General features: G+C 34.4%; 2 protein-coding genes across 4 annotated transcripts in view; one reads left to right on the forward strand and one right to left on the reverse strand.

The window, feature by feature from the left end:
- Positions 1–21955, reverse strand: part of LOC115437411 (probable G-protein coupled receptor 158) — a 125439-nt gene that overhangs the window by 19329 nt on the left and 84155 nt on the right. The window lies entirely within an intron of this gene.
- Positions 2187–21955, forward strand: part of LOC115437696 (3-oxo-5-alpha-steroid 4-dehydrogenase 2-like) — a 32370-nt gene continuing 12601 nt past the window's right edge. For 2 of the 3 annotated variants that reach the window (XR_003937971.1, XM_030161004.1), the window contains exons 1-4: positions 7454–7889; positions 16584–16747; positions 16902–17003; positions 19825–19975. Coding sequence is in view for 2 of the 3 variants with exons in the window: in XM_030161004.1 (XP_030016864.1) it covers positions 7615–7889; positions 16584–16747; positions 16902–17003; positions 19825–19975 (692 nt within the window). In the remaining variant the exon portion in view is untranslated. Of the gene's footprint in view, positions 2256–7453; positions 7890–16583; positions 16748–16901; positions 17004–19824; positions 19976–21955 lie in introns of those variants that run through there. The other variant, XM_030161005.1, reaches the window with a different exon arrangement.

Raw genomic sequence — 21955 nt, forward strand, 5'->3', positions numbered from 1 at the left:
CTGCTGATGCCTATATTCAGATAATGGAGTTGTTTGAATCATGTTATTCAGTCTCCTCCATCTTCTACAGCGCATGTTTCTCCACAGCAGACGCCCCACTTATAAACATGCCTGGTGTCGGGGGAAATCACAGGGCTTTGCCAAGTAACAGGAAAACTAATTAATATCTAAATTAAGAATTAAGGGTTGTTTGCAGAATTTAAGAGGCCCCTGCATAATTCCAGCTCGCATTGATAACTGTGAGAGCAGCACAAGCTCACAGACCATCTGGAGCAAAAAAAAAACTCACTCAGCGACACAGACGCAGCCACTGGGATGCATCCACTCATGTGCACTAAAATAAAGCTGCAATAAATTTGACATGAATGTTCATAAATAGTGCATCGCTTTGCATGCTTACAGTAAAAACTGTATCTCTACTGGGACAGCAGCTGTGGAGAAAAGGATGAGTGACATTCACTGAAAGTCTGGTTTTAATTTGTTTGAAAAGCAGAAGAAAGAAATACCATACAAAAAAAAACCCTCTGACCTTTTGAGAAACACATTTATCTGCTTGTTTGATACAGATATGAATAACCTTTAAAGAGCCAGTGCTACTTTTGTGGCAGTTCCCAAATGATTTTTTCTTTAATTTTAATTAAATTATTTATTATTAATTATTTATCACCAGTATTTTGCATTCTTAAGTAAAAATCAGGTATTTTCCTATATTTAATTTACAGATCATGATTGATGTCTGTAAAAGCTCAAATTAAAATGGAATGTTTTTAAAATGGAGGAAAAAGTGACTTTTTCAGTAAAATATATCATTAACTGTACATAAAAACAACTGTCTCCATCCACTGTCATTGATCCAACTCGATGGGTTTTACTGCTGAATCAATGTTGTAGAAGATGACGGTGTTTCCATGGTAACTACAGCGCCTCTGAACGTCCAAATGGGTCATATCTGATGACCATAAAAAGATGACAAACTGTATTTTACACCAATTATTTATATGTATCAATAGGATTAGTGGATCAAAAGGTATTTAACTTCTTATAACAGTAAATGATTTTGGCCGCCAGTGGATGTTTGAGTCTTTATGGGTTAAAGAACATCTACATGATTAGTGAATTAAATATAGGAAAATACATGATTTATACTGGAAAAACTCAAAATAAGGAAGATAATATTGCAATTAATGGTGATAAATCACTTAAGAAAGGTTAGAGAAAAATGTATTTTGGAACCAGCATAAAAGTAAAACTGAGTCTTTATGGGTTAAAGTTAAATCATGTATTTTCCTAAATTTAATTTATCTATTATGTAGATGTTCAGAAAAAGTCAAATTAAAGTTGAGGGATATTGTTTAAAAAACAGTGAAAACTCAAGAAAAAGGGATTTTTTCAGCAAAGACATCAGTAACAGAACACAAAAACAACTGTCTCCATCCACTGTCATTGATCCAACTCCATGGGTTTTACTGCTGAATCAATGTTGTAAAAGATGACGGTGTTTCCATGGTAACTACAGCGCCTCTGAACGTCCAAATGGGTCATATCTGATGACCATGAAAAGATGAAAAACTGCATTTTACACCAATTATTTATATGCATTGATCAGATTAGTGGATCAACTGTTATTTAACTTTTTATATCAGTAAATGGTTTTGGTCTCCAGTGGATGTTTGGGTGTTTATGGGTTAAACATGGACCCTTTCAGTGGTCCGAACAGACCAGGATGACAACAGACGATGGGAAACACAACAATTGGAACAAATGCCGATTCTCCTGGTGCAACATTTCAGAACATTTCTGATAGAAAATATTGATTATACCACAGACCTCCTGTCTGTTAACTCAGCTCAATCTCCATTGTTTTACTTAAAATCTGCATCTAATGGTGGAAATGACAACAATACTTCTCTTTTTTTAATCAGTTACAGCTGACTTATAGTTCCAACTAAACCATACATTGTCTTGGGCTGTGTGTGATAACTTTTTCTTGTTGTCTGACTAGAAACTCATTATTCCTTATTCCAATATTATTTGCTTTCCCTCTGTACACACCTTTGAGCTGTTGGAGAAAGTTCCTGTTTGTGCTCACATTACAGGATCAAGGAACATTTAGATCCTGTTTCAGGGCAGGTACTTTCACGATAAAAGGGACACTACAGTGACTTATTGCACTCTGATTATTCATCTATGGAAAGAAACACCACTATCCTCATATGAGTAATAAAGCAGCAACTTAAACAACAACCTTCAAACTGGTAAGTGACTGTGGAACATGTTGAAACTGTATGTGAATGTTTTCTATCAGGATGGCATGGTGTGGTCAGACACCCATATGCTGTATGTCCCAAAGAAAAAAAAAAACAATCTGACTTTCCACATTGATAACTTTCAAAATGGTTAAAATATCTAAATGTTATTTCAGGGTATGAAACTATAACTTTTTACCTACATCTTGCAGAAAAATCCAGTTATTTTGGTTCAGTGGTCATGGAGAAATGTGGATCTTTGTAAAACATGTCATGGGTTTGTTTCTTCCAAGTTCGGCACTTGGATGCACTTGGCATCCATTTGAATGGAATAACTTTGTTTTGTCAAGTGTTAAGATTAACTTTAATTAATGTGCCAAGTTGAGTGTTTATATCATTTTGTTTCGTTTTTAAGGGACGAGTTCAGTGTAAATATTATTGTTTATTATCATCTTGATGACAAGAGAGAAAAAAGAAAACAGGAAGCCAAAAAGGAGGATGAGCTCAATCCAGTCTTCCATGAGTTAATCATTTCATATCTTTCTTTAATCATTAATTTTCGCACCTTTACGTTTGCAAAACTCAGAAATCTGCTTCCTTTTTGATGTAATTCATTATTCATTTTGTTAGTTGGGTAAATGCATGGAGCAAATATCTGAATGGATGGGCCATAACTTTCTTCAGTTAAACAGAGAAAAAACTGAGGTAGTCGTTTTTGGACCCAAGGAGGAGCGTCTTAAAATCAGCATGCAGCTCCAGTCACTTCAGTTAAAAACCTCAGACCAGGCCAGGAATTTGGGTGTTGTCATGGATTCAGACCTGAATTTTAAAAACCACATACAAACAATTACAAAGTCAGTTTACTATCACCTCAAGAACATTTCTAGGATTAAAGGACTGATGTTGCAGCAGGACCTTGAAAAACTTGTCCATGCATTTATCTTTAGTCGAGTTGACTACTGTAACAGTATCTTCTCTGGTCTGCCTAAAAAGTCTATTCGACAACTGCAACTGATCCAGAATGCTGCTGCTCGAGTCCTCACTAAGACCAGGAGAGTGGACCACATCAGTTCAGTTCTGAGGTCTCTACATTGGCTCCCTGTCTCTCAGAGAATAGACTTCAAAATTCTCTTACTAGCATATAAAGCACTGAATGGTTTAGGCCCAAAATACATCAGAGACCTTCTAGTCCAGTATGAACCATCCAGACCACTCAGGTCATCTGGTGCAGGTCTGCTCTGTGTTCCCAAAGTCAGAACTAAACATGGGGAATCAGCGTTCAGTCTTTATGCTCCATATATCTGGAACAAACTACCAGAAAATATCAGGTCTGCTGAGAGTCTGAGTTCTTTTAAGTCAAGGTTAAAGACTCACCTGTTCACTGCTGCCTTTGACTAAAAGGCTTTTGACTTTTTAAATTTTATATTCTCTTTGAAACTCTGCACTGCAACTCTTACTTCAATATGTGTATTTTTGTTTTAGTTTCTTTTATAATGTTTTAAATGTGTTTCTTTTTGTTTCTTTTATTTCAATGTCCTGTGTGAAGCACCTTGAATTGCCTTGTTGCTGAAATGTGCTATACAAATAAACTTGCCTTGCCTTAGTTGAAAATGAAAAGAAACAAGCAGTCACTTTTTCAAAAGAGATATTTTTGTGCGAGAACACAATGAAAAAACTTCGTGTTTGTAAGGCATGAACACAGTGGACAACACGTCTCCTTACAAAACTTGACATGCTTTACAAAGATCCCCCATTTCTCTGTTACTACTGAAGCAAATCGAATGGAGTTTTCTGCAAGATGTAGGTAACAAGTTATAGTTTCATACCCTGAAACTGCATTTTGATTGATTCACTATTTTTAAAGTTATCAATGCAGAAACTCCGACTGTAATTTATTTTTCGGGACCTACGGTATGTCTGAGTGCAACACAAGTTTAGTTACTACTTTGGATATGTAGATGTTTTGTATTGGTGCTTCCTGCCTAGGGACCCCAAATGGAAATGATTTTGTAGCTAAATTTGGTGTGATTAATGTTTTTTGTACATGGACCCTGTTACATAAATTAAACTAAGAACAGAAATTAGCATTAAAATCTAATAAAATGATGAGAAATAGGCCGACAATGAAGTCCAGGCTTTACTGAGCCCACATATGAATAAGGAATTACAACCAGATTTAGTCAAGTTAAAGCCAACAAAGCCCTATGGACGTGTTCAGACCTTGCATCAGCACGTGTCTCGGCTTATACAAACATCCATGTCCTATTTAGTGGACCGAGGAAATGTGACGACACCCATCGGTTTCTGAAATACCATTTTGAGGCCAGAGGCTTGATTTGACTGTTGCTATTTTGAATTTTGGAGCTAGGAGTAACCATATTTAGACATAAAGGACAGAACTGTGGGAACATGGGGTAAGATAAGATAATGATAAATGCTATTTTACTGAGTCATTAGATTAGATTAGACTAGACTAGACTAGACTCGACTAGATTACATTAGATTAGATTAAATTAGATAAAACTAGATTAGACTAGACTAGACTAGATTAGACTAGATTAGATTAGACTAAATTAGATTAGATTAGACAATATTAGATTAGATTAGATTAGATTAGATTAGTTTAGTTTAGTTTAGATTAGATTAGATTAGATTAGACTAGATTAGATTAGACCAGACTAGATTAGATTAGACTAAATTAGATTAGACTAGATTAGATTAGACTACATTAGACTAGATTCAATTAGACTAGACTAGACTAGACTAGATTAGACTAGACTAGATTATATTATATTAGATTAAGATAGATTAGATTAGATTAGATTAGATTAGATTAGACTAGAATAGACTAGACTAGATTAGACTAGATTAGATTAGATTTCATTAGATTACATTAGATTAGACTACACTAGATTAGATTAGACTACATTAGAATACATTAGATTAGATTAGATTAGATTAGATTCGATTAGATTAGATTAGATTAGTTTAGTTTAGTTTAGTTTAGTTTAGATTAGATTAGATTAGATTAGATTAGATTAGACTAGATTAGATTAGATTAGACCAGACTAGATTAGATTAGACTAAATTAGATTAGACTAGATTAGATTAGACTACATTAGACTAGATTCGATTAGACTAGACTAGACTAGATTAGACTAGACTAGATTATATTATATTAGATTAAAATAGATTAGATTAGATTAGATTAGACTAGAATAGACTAGACTAGATTAGACTAGATTAGATTAGATTTCATTAGATTACATTAGATTAGACTACACTAGATTAGATTAGACTACATTAGAATACATTAGATTAGATTAGATTAGATTAGATTAGATTAGATTAGATTAGATTAGATTAGATTGGATTAGATTAGACTGTATTAATCCCACTGGGGAAACTCAACAGTCAAGGCAGAAACAGAATAAAGTGCAAGAAAAAAGTGCACATTCATAAGGATTCAGCAAAAAACAAGATGTGCAAAAGCAAACAACATAGAGTAAAAAATAATAATAGTAATAAAAAAAAAAAATATTTGGAGTAATTTTGGAGGTGAAGTCCTTACCCCTTTGTTACAGATTTCAATGGCAGGAATTATTTGTACTATGTATTTACCAAAAAAAAAGAACTGGACAAGATAAAATGGCAAATATGTTGTGTTCATCTATAGTGATGTATAATTAAAAGTCCAGTTTAACCTTCTGAGATCCGGTAAGTAAAAGTTTTGGCTTTCTTTTTTTTTACATTAAATAATCGCCTTGATTGAAAACAGCATGATACAATAGTTTTTTCAGCAGATACTTTAGGCTATTTATTTTTTATGGAATATCTTTTGCAGTGGACAGTTGTTTTTTTTTTTTTGTTGTAAATCTGTGAAACTCTTGTCCACTACAAACGACAATAATGCATTGCTTTGTCTCGCAAGGTCAAAACTTTCTGTTTTTTTTACATTATACTGTCCCAGTTTTTACCATTTGGAGTTGTCATGCAGTCAGTGTTGTGTGGAATGAGCTACAAAGTAATGTGTTACAGTTACTTTTTACCAGAAAAAAGTAACTGTAACATGTTACTACTGAAAATTTGGAAACAAAATGTACTTACTTTTTCATATTCCGCACAATGTTACTTTTCTTAAGGGACAGATTTGATAAGCGTCACGTGCAATTTTTTTTACCCCCTAAGAAGTATGCACATGCTCCAAACCGTTGGGCATGTGCAAACACGGTCTTTTATATGCAAACACGCAGTAGTCATCTGGTAGTGAAAGAGCTGCATCTACACAATAGTCACAAGCTCTCATTTCATCTTGTTTCACTAGGTAACTAAACAAGAGTTGGACAAGCCCTTGTGTATTTTGTGTTCACCTATATGACCATAAAATGTACTGAGGCTATGTTCTTTCATATTGTTTGTAAAGCTTAGTGATGATGTTGAAGCCTACAGTAGTCCAATGTTTTCTTGTCCAGCGCTCTGTCTGTGGCATTTTTAAAAACAAAGAGCACAAAAGAAACACCTGTTATGTCCTCCATAGTAGAACTTTATGTAGCCTTACATATTTAGGAACAGATATGTGGTTCTGCCTAAAGTCCAGCAACACAAGACATTTAAAAGACAACTGAAGCAACATCAAATAGCCCAACGCCTGTAAACACTTCAGGAGACAGGTAGACATACACATATGATATTAAAAAACATGTGAACACACACACACACACACACACATCTATAATTAGGTTTATTTATTTTAGATTATTATTACTATTTTTTGTTTTTTGTTGTTTCTTTTATTTTATCTTGCAGTATTATTATTATTGTTAATGTTATTTTATTTGACTGTTAAGTGTACTTAAGAAGGTAATATCAGGGTGGATCACATTATTTCTATGCTTGTAAATGGACACTGTTATGTCTGTTTGGAATGGGAGAACCCCAGGATGAGAAGCTGTTGTCCTGAATCAGCTGATGGGGATCCAAATAAATAAATAAATAAAATAAAATAAAATAAAATAAAATAAAATAAAATAAAATAAAATAAAAGTAACAACAAATGTAAAAAGGTACTTTCCATAGAGGGTAACTAATTAAAGTAATGGATTACTTTTTAAAGAAGTAATGAGCAAAAGTTACTCATTAAAAGCAGCTTCCCCAACACTGTTTACAGCACAACAGTCGTTGAACCTGTAGTTTCCATAGTGTGTATTTATACTTGTCATTACTGAGGCTGGAGTGTGTGACCTGTCTCACTCATCTGAATGGAATGTGTAGAATGCATCTGTCTTTGTCTCTGCTGTTGCTTGTCTCTCCCTTATGGTGTCTGCCTCCATATAAACCCTCCTCCTGAGGAGACTCCGCTCCAGTCCTAATGGAGTGTTTGGACTCCACTGTGTCTCACCTGAGCTGGGCTCTGATCTTGGGGGGCGTGGCCTACCTGCTGCATCAAACACGTGACCCCGCGCGGTACGGACGGTATGTGACGAACACAAAGTGGTGCTGTTCGGCCAGGCTCGGATGGTTCGTACAGGAGGTACCAGCCTTCCTCCTACCACTGCTGCTGCTGCTATTGTATGAAGAGGATAATGTGGACAGAAGTGGACGGACGCTGCTGCTCTACACATTTATGCTGCACTACTTCCACAGGTCAGATCACAGCATCACACAACATGATGACTAACCTCCTCATTTTATGGTTTTTTTTTAAGTCTTTGGGCTTGTTGTTTCACATTATAACATGATAAATGTCTTTATTGTAAAAACATGAAACATATTCAAGTAAAATGTACCTGGAGAACAGATAGATACTTTTAATTTCCATGTGTGGCTTAAAGAAAACATAGTCGTCCTAGTGTCTTGGTATAAAAACAGCTGGAGCACACTAATTGGCCAATAATGTCACATGACCCTCACCCTATGCCTCAGCTGATTCTGTGTACTCAATGAACTTTTGTCAGTTGAAATTCATATCACATATCTACAGTCACAGAAAAAATTATTAGACCATCAAAAGTTATCAAAAACAATGGTGATGCAATCAAACACTAACTCCCGTGTGTATCATGTGACTAAAACTGACAGAAAAGAAAACATGGAATGCCTAAAAGCACTGTTTTTGGCAGTACAATGCCATAGATCAGGGGTGTCAAACTCATTTTAGTTCAGTTCCACATTGAGCTCAATTTGATCTCAAATGGGCTGGACCAGTAAAATAATAATAGTGAAAAAAGTAAAATTATATTATGATCAGGTTTACATCTACAAAGTTTCCTTAAAAATCTGAATTACATGAAAAACTTAAATTCCTAAGAAAAACAATTGCAATTTTGACAATATTCTGCCTCAGTTTATCAGTTTATCATTTACACATGTGCATTACAATCACACAAAACATTTAGTAACAGGCAGAATATTAGTAAAATTGCATTTACTTTTCTTAAGACATTTCTGTTTCTTCATATCAGGGCCGTGCAGAGAGCTATAAAGGGGCAGGGGCTCAAACTTCCAAAAGGGCACATGAAAACGAATAACCACTGATTACAAAGTTCACATTTAGTAACAAGCAACATTATTAATCCACAGCAAGTCAAAGATTGATCAAATGGTCCAGATCAATGTCCTCAATACTGGGTGTGTCCTCCCTAAGCCCCAACACAGGCTGTGCACCTTCTGCACACACTCTGGATTCACCTCCTGATCCTGTCTGGGGGATGTTGTCCCACTCTTCCTGAAGGGCCTGGATGAGCATCTGGCGGTTGCCAGGTGCTGGACGCCTAGCATACACAGATCTACCAAGAATATCCCACAGATGTTCAATGGGATTGAGATCTTTGACTTGCTGTGGATTAATAATGTTGCTTCTTGCTAAATGTGAACTTTGTTGAACTACCCTTTGTCATATTTTACATTATCCTCTGGATACTCATCCACTGTTTTGTTGTTTGTTGTATTTTGTTTGTTAATTAAATGTTTTTTTAAGAACAAGAAAGAATTTGTTTTTGTATTTAATAAAATGGTGTGAAATGACATCACATAGAATATGTGATAAGTTTCTTTTGATGTTCAGTTTATATATAAGTGGAAATAAAGATGTAATGTGTAGAGTTTTTGTGTGTTAATACCCTGCAAAAATCTAAACCTTACCATGTGTATTTTTCTCATTTCTAGTCCAAATATCTCATCACACTTAAAATAAGACAGAAGCACCTAAAGAGTAACTTTTCAGTGAGATATAAGAACTTGGCTTTAGACAATAGATCTTGAAAATCTTATTTCAAGAAATCTTAGTAAGATAATTTTCACTTGTTCCATTGGCAGATTTTTTTTTTGCTTAATTCAAGATTTTTTTTTGCTCAATTCACCAAAAAAATCTGCCAAAGTGAAAATTATCTTGGTAGGATTTCTTGAAATAAGATTTTCTAGCTCTATTGTCTAAAAATAAGTTATTTTATCTCCCTTACAAGTTACTCTGTAGGTGATTATGTCTTATTTTAAGTGTGATGAGATATTTTGACTAGTAAATGAGAATAATACACTTTGTAAGATTTGGATTTTTGCAGTGTAAGTCCAAGACAAATTCTTAAAAACAGATGTTAAATTATGTATAAAAGCATGACAGTGAATGTTAATAACTAGAAATACCTTCATTTTACATCTGGTTTTACACCTACTTTTACAGTGAAACATTGAATATTTAGTTTCTTTTCATTATAGGACATATTTATGATGATATTTAGGTTTTCCACAGTTAAGAAATAAACATGTAGAGGAGGTGTTAACCCAAGCCAAACCATTTAACATTACATGATAATAATAAAGTTTATATTGTAGTATTTATAGCTGTATCATTTAATATTGACCAGGTTGATGGGAATATGTGTGGAGGTTTGTGGTTATTTCAAATAAGATTCACTCAAGATGTTTGAGGCAAACACAGATATTACGATAATCGATCCAGCTGTTTCTGAAACAAAACCAGAAATGTCAAAGTGTTGGCACTGATGAAAGAGTCGGAGGATTTTACATAAGTTTTATGACTCTTGTACACCAAAAGGGCCAGATTTAGGTATTGGATGAGAAGAAGACTAGGATATGTTTTCTTTTTATGCAATTTTATGTCGGTTCAGCAGAATTTAATTACTTCAGCACATTTTAACCCATTAAGACCCAGTGGTACTTTTATGGCAGCTTCTAAATGATTTTTTTTCTCTCTTTTTAAAGTTTCTCATGTGATTTATCTCCATTTATTATAATAAAAACCTCTGTGTTTTGCATTTTTCAGTGTAAATCACTTCCTTTACCCTATATTTAATTTACTGATCATGTAGATGTTCATTAAAGCTCAGAGTAAACTTAAAGGTATTATGCAAAAACAGAGAAAACTGAAGAAAAAGTGACTGTTTCAGCAAGTGAAGACTATTACCATGTGTTACAATTTTGCGGCTAAAACTCAACAGTTTATGGAAATAAAACAGAAGCAAATATAAGTGAGTGCTTCAGCAGGACTCAGACTCAGGTGGACACCCAGCTGTTACAGTGTGCTAGTCTGTGAGCTCACTCCATGACGTGACGATGATATTGAATTATTTACTCACTTATGATCGTTTTTTTGCCCCAAAACTATAGTTGTTGAAGAATAGGACCAGGACCAAAAACGACAACTGAATGTTTTGGGCAGATAGTGGGGTGGACTCTCACGTACCATGAATCGCGGCACTTCCCTCCTCCTCGTTCATTCTCCAGACTGCATGACATGTGCGTGCGTGTGTGTGTGTGTGTGTGTGTGTGTGTGTGTGTTGCAAGCAAGGTTGCACAGGAGGAAGGGGCGGGGCATGATAGAAATGAAAGGGCACCATGACCAGGTCCAGTGACAGCCAAATTAAACCACTCTTAACATTTATTATCATTGATCAAAATTTTAGTCATGCAGTTTTTTGCGCAAAAAAAAAAAAAAAAAAAAAAAAAAAAAACAAGTAAAAAGGGCACTTGTAGGCTTCAAAGTTCAAAGTGGCAGAGGCTCAAGCCCCCCCAGCCCCCTGCTTTGCACGTGCCAGGTTCATATTTGTTCAGGTTATTCACATTTTTTTGTAAAAGTATAGTTTGGCAATGTAAACATTTTCATGCAATTTTACTTTTTTACACCAAAAAAACAAACAGAACATTTGGGGTTGTTATTATTTATAGGTTATTATGATAATATTTTACTGGTCTGACCCAGTTGAAATCTAATTGGACTGTATGTTTCTGTATGTGAAACCTGAATTAAAATGATTTTGACACTATTGATTGTTCATATCTTCAGTGTAATTTTTGCATTTCACATATTCAGCGGGCCGGATTGGACCCTTTGGCGGGCCAGATTTAGCCCCCGGGCCGCATGTTTGACACCTGTGCCATAGATATTGATGTAAGAACTGAAGTGATTTTTGGTTATTATAAAAAAAAAAAAAAAACATGCAAAATGGATAGATATCAGCTCTTAAATCAAACTCTTATGAACTATTTTTGTTGTTATCATTATATTTGTCCAAACAAATGGAAAAGGAAATGAAATGAAACATCATTAGATAGGCAAATACTTTAAAATATGTTCGTAGTTATTTAGAACATCTTAATTTATTAAAGATTAGAATGTAAATTGTGTCTCTCATCACATGTCTAAGGGCCCCCATTTATAAGCTGAGGACTGCTTCTGCGGTGTCCTGTTACAAAATGTATCTTGTAAATGAATTCTTGATTTTGACTGTTTGTAATAATTTTGTAATAAATTGACTGATTGATTGAAATGTACCTTTAGTTGTACCAGGCATTAAAATCAACAAGAAATTGAAGAAAACAAGGGTGGTCTAATAATTTTTTCCGTAACTGTAGATCGTAAAGTGAGTCCTTCACATCGGAATCAGAATACTTTATCTGTCACGACAATCCCCTCAGAAAAAAATCATCTTAAGCGTTGCTCATTCACAATCAGACAAAAAATAAAACACAGCTGATGAATTACAGTGTAAAAACAGGAAAAAATTGAATGAAAATGTATGAATAAGAATATAAATTAGCATAAAATCTACATCAAACTGAATTAACTAATGAATGATTGAGCGTATGACTAAATATAACAAAATACATGTGGGAAAATGGTGGTTTTTGTTTAGATTGTTTATGGTAATGGGAACAAAAGACTATTTGTATGTATTTTTCATGACTAGAAGGACTTTATAGCAACAGTTAAACAGGGGATATGATCGATATGGGGTGATTTGCTGCTCTTTCCATCTCACTGCTGTGTTATGCAGCTTTGATTGACCTGTTATTTTGTTCGCTCGCTTAATGATTTGGGAAAGCTTTGATTTATTTTTAACCGAGGGGAGACTGTACCGTGCTGTAATTTTAAAGGTTGCTACTGATTCAGTGAGATCTGTTAAAATGTCCTTTCTGACATCAAAACTGTCTGAATATGTCGACGGTGCGTGGTGGTTTTGCAACTTTTATGCAGATAATGATACATGTGGTTGAACAGAAGGAAGAGACCGATCAGCTCCAAGTTTGTTTGTCGTTGATCAGCTGGAGGATTAGGAGGCAAGAACTTTATTGCCTTATGTGCACGCAAGCACAGTTTGGGTAAAGAGGAATTTGTTGTGCAGCAGATAGAAGGGGTCTATATATAGGGGTAACATTATATACTCATAAATAAATAGATAGGTATGAAAAAATCTGTTAAAGTCTGTAAAGAAAGTAGCTGAATTTGCAATTAAGCAGCAAAGTCTATGAATAAGTAATAGCAAAAAGTAGAAAATGTGTGACTGAATAGAAAATGAAATGTATACAATAAAAAACTAAAAACAGTGTAAAGTAATGCATCTAAACCCAAAAAGACCCAATGCTACTTTTGTGGCAGTTCCAAAATATTGTTTTCTCTATATTTACCTTTTCTTAAGTGATTTATCACCGTTTATTATGAGATTATCCTCTATATTTTGCATTTTTTCAGTAAACATCAGGTATTTTCCTATATTTAATATACTGGTCATGTACAGGGGTTGGACAAAATAATGGAAACACCTTAAAGAATCAACAAAATATAATTTAATATGGTGTAGGTCTGCCTTTTGCAGCAATTACAGCCTCAATTCTCCGAGGTATTGATTCATACAACTTGTGAATTGTTTCCAAAGGAATTTTAAGCCATTCTTCAGTTAGAATACCCTCCAACTCTTTTAGAGACGATGGCGGTGGAAATCGACGTCTTACTTGAATCTCTAAAACTGACCATAAATGCTCAATAATGTTGAGGTCTGGGGACTGTGCCGGCCATACGAGATGCTCAACTTCATTAGAATGTTCCTCATGCCATTCTTTAACAATTCTAGCTGTATGGATTGGGGCATTATCATCTTGAGGTGGAGGTGTTGCCATTATTTTGTCCAACCCCTGTAGATGTTCATAAAAGCTCAGATTAAAGTTGATGCTTATTATATCAAAAACAGAGAAAACTGAAGAAAAAGTTACTTTTTTAGCAAAATATATCATTAACTGAACATAAACCCAGTGTGTCCGTCCACTGTCATTGATCCAACTCCATGGGTTTTACCGGTGAATCAATGTTATAGAAGATGACGGTGTTTCCACGGTAACTATGGAGCCTCTGAACGTCCAAACGGATCATATCTGATTACCGTAAAAAGATGACAAACTGTATTTTACACCAATTATTTACATGTATTGATAGGATTAGTGGATCAATAGGTATTAAACAGTTTAGATCAGTAGATGGCTTTGGTCGTCTGTGGCTGTTTGGGTCTTTATGGGTTAAAATCACCTTCAGTCTGATAAAACTCCACCATGTTCATAACAGTTTAATAAACTGCAAAAATGATCAATATTTGTCTGTTTATGTTCTCCATGCACTTTATACTGAAGTATGAGTTTAATGTTTTTACAATATAGGTATGTATCTCTTTACAATGTGAAACATAATAATAATAATAATAATAATAATAATAATAATAATAATAATAATAATAATAATAATAATAATAATAATAATGATAATAATAATAATGATAACAATACTACTACTACTACTACTACTAATAATAATAATAATAATAATAATAATAATAATAATAAAATGCATTTATAAAGTACTTTTCATTCAGCAGAATGTCAAAGTGCTACACAGAGAAGACAGTCCAATTAAAAATAAAATACTATATCAAGAATAAAAGAATGGGCCATAAAAAGCCTATTCCTTGTTATAATACATTCATTCATTCATACATTGTAATACAATACATTCCTTGTTATAACATGATACTGATACAAATTTTATGTACCGACATGGCAGTAATACACTTCTGCAGATCTGCTCCCAGTGTTTGATTAATAAACAATTCTGAATGTTTGAGAGAGACTCATTCTGTTATCTGTTTACACATAAAAGAATGAACTCATTAGACTGAACACTTTGTTAAAGCAAATGCAACAATAAATACAGAACTTTATCAACAAATAATCACGCATCAGCAGCTTCGTGGAAACGACTGTTAGCGTCGCAGCAGTTCTGACCCTTTGTTGTCAGTACAAGAGGGGATTTGTTTTTGCAATGATTTATTTTGTTTAACGCTTAAGCAATTTAATGAGTTGCATATTTTAATTATTGGTTATAATTAGATTTGGAGTTGGTACATTATTGTTTTCTGAGTGTAGATTGTTTGGTGACTTTTTCAACACAGAGCACACATTGAATATAAAACTGATTACAGGTGGGGTTGAAAGTTTTGCTGGTTCTTTTAGGCTTTTCCCATGTGTTTTTGAGGTACAGTACATTCAGTACACTCACTTCTTGAACATCAATGCAGTAAAAACAAAGGAGATTTGCATCGATTTTAGGAGAAATCATTCAGTCATCTTCCCTGTTATGAAAAAACATTCAGACCATTGAACTGAAGGATCAATACAAGTATTTGGGTTGAGTCATCGACAAAACACTGTGCTTTAAACCCCAGGTTAATGCTGCAAGATACAGTTACACAAACTGTGTAGTTTTTATGTACAGATGCACAGTGTTTATGAAAATATTTTTATCTATATTTTTCTTTTATCTGCTGGCACTGGTCACTTTTACACATAAATCACATGTAGGGTATTGTATCTAAACAGTGTGCATGACCTGAACAGGACCAGGTTTGTGAAAAAAGCCAGATCTTATCCTGGCTGATCTGATCTTCCCCTATGATGTGAATTTTGGTCATTACCATCAGGACACAGATACAGACTACCATCATGCAGAAGGAACAGTTTCAGGAAGTCTCTACCTCCAACTGTCAGTGGTCATTTAGAGTCATCGAGACCTTGAAGAACAAGTGTAAGGCTGCGTTCAGACTGCTGACAAATGTGGCCCAAATCCGATTTTTTCCCCCATATGTGACCTGTATCCCATCTGTTAAGAACAGGTTTAAAGGCACAAATCCGACCCAGGCCACTTTCATATGTGGTCCTAAATCTGATATGTGTCTGATATTTTAAAATGTGACTTCAGTCTGAACGGCCAGGTCGCATTTATGACCTTTACATCATTGAAATGCGACAAACATCACAATTCTGCGTCCCAGGTGTGTTAATTCCATAAACACAGTGCGTGCCTGCGTGGTCATGTATTACATCAGGACCTCTTTTAAGCATGCAGGTCACTTCAGGGTCGCATTCAGTTCATACTCAAAACTGATAGAAGTCACATTTAATGTGGAATATGAACCAGCACATGAAAAAAATCGGATTTCACCAAAAAATCCGAACTGTGCATTTAGACCTGCTGTCTGAACGTAGCCTAAGGTGGCTATGGCCTAGAGGGTTGGACAATCGGCTTGTGACGGAAGGGTTGCTGGTTCAATTGCCCAGACTGCCAGATAAATTGCTGGTGTATAAGCCCTTGCGCAAGGCACGTAACCCCCCCATTTGGTCCCTGGGCACCTGACATGGCAGCCCACTGCTCCTATAGTCTACAGTGTGTGTTTAGTGTTTCAGCTCATGATGGGGTATCTGCAGAATATTGATTTCAGTGTGTGTTGCATGGAAAACATAATAACAAATAAAGATTATGCTTAATTTTTATAAGTTTGAAAGAATTTTCTTGGCAAATAAATCACATTTATGCTAAAAGTCAATTTGTGTCACTGCTGAAATGACTGTAGACTAGTAACAGAGTCAGTGCATCCCTATTTTAAACATGTGTAAAGATAAAGGCAATAAACAAAGTGGTGTCATTTCATCTCCTCATGAATATATGAAAAAAAGGAGGGAAGGTTTTTGAGGATTTGTGCTTGTTTTGTGTTTGTTGTTCAGGAGTTTCATTTACGCTTTCCTGACTCGAGGACGGCCGATCCCCATCATGATCGTCATCTCCGCTGCCATTTTCTGCTCGCTGAATGGGTTCCTGCAGGGTCACTTCCTGCTGCACTGTTTCCAGTTGGAACACACCTGGTGGACCGACCTTCGCCTCTGTGCAGGTGACCGCTAACACCACCGACCAATCACAGCATCCCTCAGAACATTTTAAAAACCTGCAGGAGTAACCATCTAATTATCTAAACGAGGCTCATTTTACTGTTGTTTTGGCTGTTTTTTTTTTTTGTTTTTTTTTAAATCTATTTTTTTCTGTAGGTATTTGTCTGTTTGTGGTCGGTATGATCATCAACATCGACAGTGACCGCATCCTGAGGAAACTTAGGAAACCTGGAGAGATCACCTACAGCATACCCCAAGGTACCACAGATCCTGATCCATTCCAGATCCTAGTCCATACCTAATGCTGATCTAGTCTAAATCCTGATCTGAATAACAGTAGCTCATGATTCATGTCAGATCCTGACACATATTTATAGGTCTGTAATCATTATTAGATCCTTAACCAAACTAAATCTTCATCCACATGGTTCAATAAAAGTCCCATTGTTTAAAAAAACAAAACAAAACAGTCGTATAGGAGGCAGAACAAGACGGAAAAATATCCTTTGAAATGGAGCAAATACCTGGCCACTTTACAGGGTTCCTACTACTGTACTACTGTATTGGCAAGAATCTGGCAATACGATACAAATCACAATACTATGATCACAATACGATATATCACATTATATCATGATATTGATAAAAAGGCAATTTTTTTGTTGGTTTCTTTTTTTTTTAATAATTATTTCCTTGAAGAATTGAATTACACCAGAAATATGCACAAATACAAAACACATTTGCATCTGATCCCAACAGGATCTAATATTATATCACAAAATGTTCCTGCGTTAAAACTCAAATTATGTTTACTGACATTACAGTTTAAGATCGTGTTCAAATGTTCATACTCTATTAGTTCAGGACAAACATCAAAACATTATTTTGTGCAATCCCAACAAAGGAACTAACATTATTTAATAAAAGAGTGTTAAATAATAAGAAATAAAATATAAACAAAAATGAACCTCCACAATATCTGCATTTGAATAAATACCTAAAAATATCCATACAGTACTTTTTAATATTGATACAGTATTGTGAAATGAAATATCGTGACTTATTGCTATTTTTTATATATATTGCTATTATTTTCTATTTTCTAAAACATAAAATTATAAATTGGATTAATCTGTTTTTTCAAGGTGCTTGCTAATGCAGCTAAAATGTTTGTGTGAGAGCACATACAGTAGGCTACGTATCCCAGAAAACATTTGGGCAGAGTGACAAGTTGAACGCCCAGCCTTCTGCTCTTATCCTCCTCTAACCCATTTGAAGGCCCACCCAGGTATCGTCAAGTTTCACTGCTGCTTCGACAGACTGGTGATGTCCACACACTGTTCATGAGCAAGCTATTCAACAAGCCTTTGAATGATTGTTGGCAGAACTTATAATCGGTAGATGGAAATTCTCTGACGACTGGCTCATAAATCCCAAATATAAAGAAATATAATATCTACAGTATAATTTATTTTAATGTGTTGTCTGAAGCTGCTGATGCTCGACTCCTTATCTCATCTCATCTCATCTCATCTCATCTCATCTCATCTCATCTCATCTCATCTCATCTCATCTCATCTCATCTCATCTCATCTTATCTTATCTTATCTTATCTTATCTTATCTTATCTTATCTTATCTTATCTTATCTTATCTTATCTTATCTTATCTTACCTTACCTTACCTTACCTTACCTTACCTTACCTTACCTTACCTTACCTTACCTTACCTTACCTTACATATATAATATCTACAGTTTAATTTATTTTAATGTGTCGTCTGAAGCTGCTGATGCTCGACTCCTTATCTTATCTTACCTCACCTCATCTTATCTTACCTTACATATATATATATAATATCTACAGTTTAATTTATTTTAATGTGTCATCTGAAGCTGCTGATGCTCAACTCCTTATCTTATCTTATCTTACCTCACCTCATCTTATTTTATCTTATCTTATCTCATCTTACATATATAATATCTACAGTATAATTTATTTTAATGTGTTGTCTGAAGCTGCTGATGCTGGACTCCTTATCTTATCTTATCTTATCTTATCTTACCTCATCTTATCTTATCTTACCTCATCTTATCTTATCTTACCTCATCTTATCTTACCTCACCTCATCTTATCTTATCTTACCTCATCTTATCTTATCTTACCTCATCTTATCTTATCTTACCTTACCTTACATATATAATATCTACAGTTTAATTTATTTTAATGTGTCGTCTGAAGCTGCTGATGCTCGACTCCTTATCTTATCTTACCTCACCTCATCTTATCTTACCTTACATATATATATAATATCTACAGTTTAATTTATTTTAATGTGTCATCTGAAGCTGCTGATGCTCGACTCCTTATCTTATCTTATCTTATCTTATCTTATCTTACCTCACCTCATCTTATTTTATCTTATCTTATCTCATCTTACATATATAATATCTACAGTATAATTTATTTTAATGTGTTGTCTGAAGCTGCTGATGCTCGACTCCTTATCTTATCTTATCTTATCTTATCTTATCTTATCTTATCTTATCTTATCTTATCTTATCTTATCTTATCTTATCTTACCTCATCTTATCTTATCTTACCTCATCTTATCTTATCTCACCTCATCTTATCTTACCTCACCTCATCTTATCTTATCTTATCTTACCTCATCTTATCTTATCTTACCTCATCTTATCTTATCTTACCTCATCTTATCTTATCTTACCTCATCTTATCTTATCTTACCTTACCTTACATATATAATATCTACAGTTTAATTTATTTTAATGTGTCGTCTGAAGCTGCTGATGCTCGACTCCTTATCTTACCTCACCTCATCTTATCTCATCTCATCTCACCTCACCTCACCTCACCTCACCTTATCTTATCTTACCTTACATATATATAATATTTACAGTTTAATTTATTTTAATGTGTCATCTGAAGCTGCTGATGCTCGACTCCTTCTTTCTCACCTCTGTGGTTTGTGTTTCCATTAAGTCTCTTTCCAACCACAGCAGCTTTTATTTTATTAACTTTTCTTTTTTAATCAACTGCGATGTCTTCTTTGTCTCTCAGGGGGAATGTTCGAGTTCATATCTGGCGCCAACTTCTTTGGAGAGATTGTGGAGTGGTGTGGTTACGCTGTAGCTACGTGGTCTTTTCCCACCTTCTCCTTCGCCTTTTTCACCATCTGCTCCATCGGACCACGAGCTTATTTACACCACAGGTACTAACAGGCACTCCTTAAAATGTAGAAATATTCACAATATTATATTAAGGTAGTTTTAAGCCTTTCAGTTTAGTTTTACTTTTATTTATTACTAGTTTTAGTTTTGTTTTGAGGAATTGACACATTTTTTTTAAGACACTGGAAAGTTGATTTATTCTTGTGCACCATGAAGTTAATTTAATTGAAATTCTACTTCATTTTAGTTCATGTTCCATTATTATTGTGGTTTTTATTTGAGGTTCAACTATCAGCATAGGGTCTGGATTTCATGGGGTTGATCGGACCTTATCATAATTGCGTGAAGTTGTAGTTCTACGTTTATGAAATGTGTTGCTCTCATTTTTCTGGCAGACTGCTGTTTTATGTGGCATTTTGGTCCTCATCCACCTTTTAGTGTGTACTCTACAGCTAATAATAATAATAATAATAATAATTATAATAATAATTATAATAACTCATATTCAAATGACAGAATAGGTTGATTTCCATGAATATACAGTATAAGCACAAAATTTGCAGGAGAAATTCCATTGATATTATGAAAAATTCAACATAACTTGCATTTAGTCTGTGAAATGTCAAGGCTAATGTTAAAACACAAAAACAACTTGGTTTGGCTTGAAAAAGATTATTTTTTAGGCTAAATTATTAAGGTTACATGACAACTCTTCCAGAAATAAGCATTTACCTTCACTTGGTGTTGCTCCTAGTCTTGGTTTTTACTGGTCCGTTGTGTCTACATCACTTTCTTGTCGTGTATGTTTACGGGAAAATCTGTCATTGAGTCAGTCGGTCTTCTCCCAGTATGTTTTAGAGTGATATCGCAGTAGAAGTTTGGCAGAATGTTCACAAATTTGCATGCATTTTCACACCAGAGTCACTCAAGAACTGAAATATTGAGATTTTGGCACCCAAAGGTCAAAGGTCATGGTTGTTTTTGGACAAAATCCTTTTACAAATGATTAAAAATGTCCATAATAGTGTAGACAAGGCCTGAATCATCAGGATTTAGAAGGAAATAAGTACAGTTTGGTGTGTAAAGATAATAAAAGTTATAAAAGACGAAGTGAAACTCAAGTAAAATCAGACAAGCCCCTCCTTTCTTTCTGTTTCTTTAGTTTAGTTTTTTTTTTTTTTTTTTTGGGGGGGGGGGGTGCTGTTTTGTTTGTTTTTGTCTGTTTCGTTTTTTGGTTACTGTTACAATTCTACATAAAACTTGATAAAGATTTGAGTTACAAAAAAAAAAAAAATTAGAAAAGGTGTCCTGATATAATTCTGCTCTGTATGTTTTAAGAATGTTATGGACTGAGCTGACCTAGTTTCCCTAACTGAGTTAAATGTTTTGGCAGATTCAATCTGCTGCATTCCACTGAAACGTGCCCGTAACTATTCTGATGTGTATCAGCTTTTTTTTTTTTTTCAGACATCATGGAAACAAGTTTTCATAAAAATAATTTGATGTGAGATATCAGATGTGAGATAAATCTTCCTGCATGTGTTGTAAACATCACTCTCCTTTTTACACTTATATAATATAATAAGCACTAATATACTCTTTTAAAAAGCCCTGATTTGCTGGAAAATGCACAAAGCTGAAGACAGATCATGATAAGACTCAGAGATACAGGAAAACCACAAACAGATGATTATCTTACTGAATATGATGCATTATCGTATATTAAACTACCAACAGAATATAAAGGTAATAACCTCCTTATCTCGCATGTTTGTTAGTGCTAGTTTTTGTTTGAGTCTTAGTTTTTAGTAACAGGTAGCTTTATATTTAATTTATTACACACAGTGCAATATAATGGGTAATTTTACAGTTTCTTTACAGGTAAGTTATTAAACTGTGATACGCAATAGATGCTTTAAAGCTACTCTTCTTTATGAATGAATTTAATTCCATTTTATTTGACAGGTACAATACATGTAGCCACTGTTACAGTACATGTATTTAGATTTTGTTTTTGTTTA

This window comes from Sphaeramia orbicularis, chromosome 17 (genome assembly GCF_902148855.1).
Source record: "Sphaeramia orbicularis chromosome 17, fSphaOr1.1, whole genome shotgun sequence".
NCBI lineage: Eukaryota > Metazoa > Chordata > Actinopteri > Kurtiformes > Apogonidae > Sphaeramia > Sphaeramia orbicularis.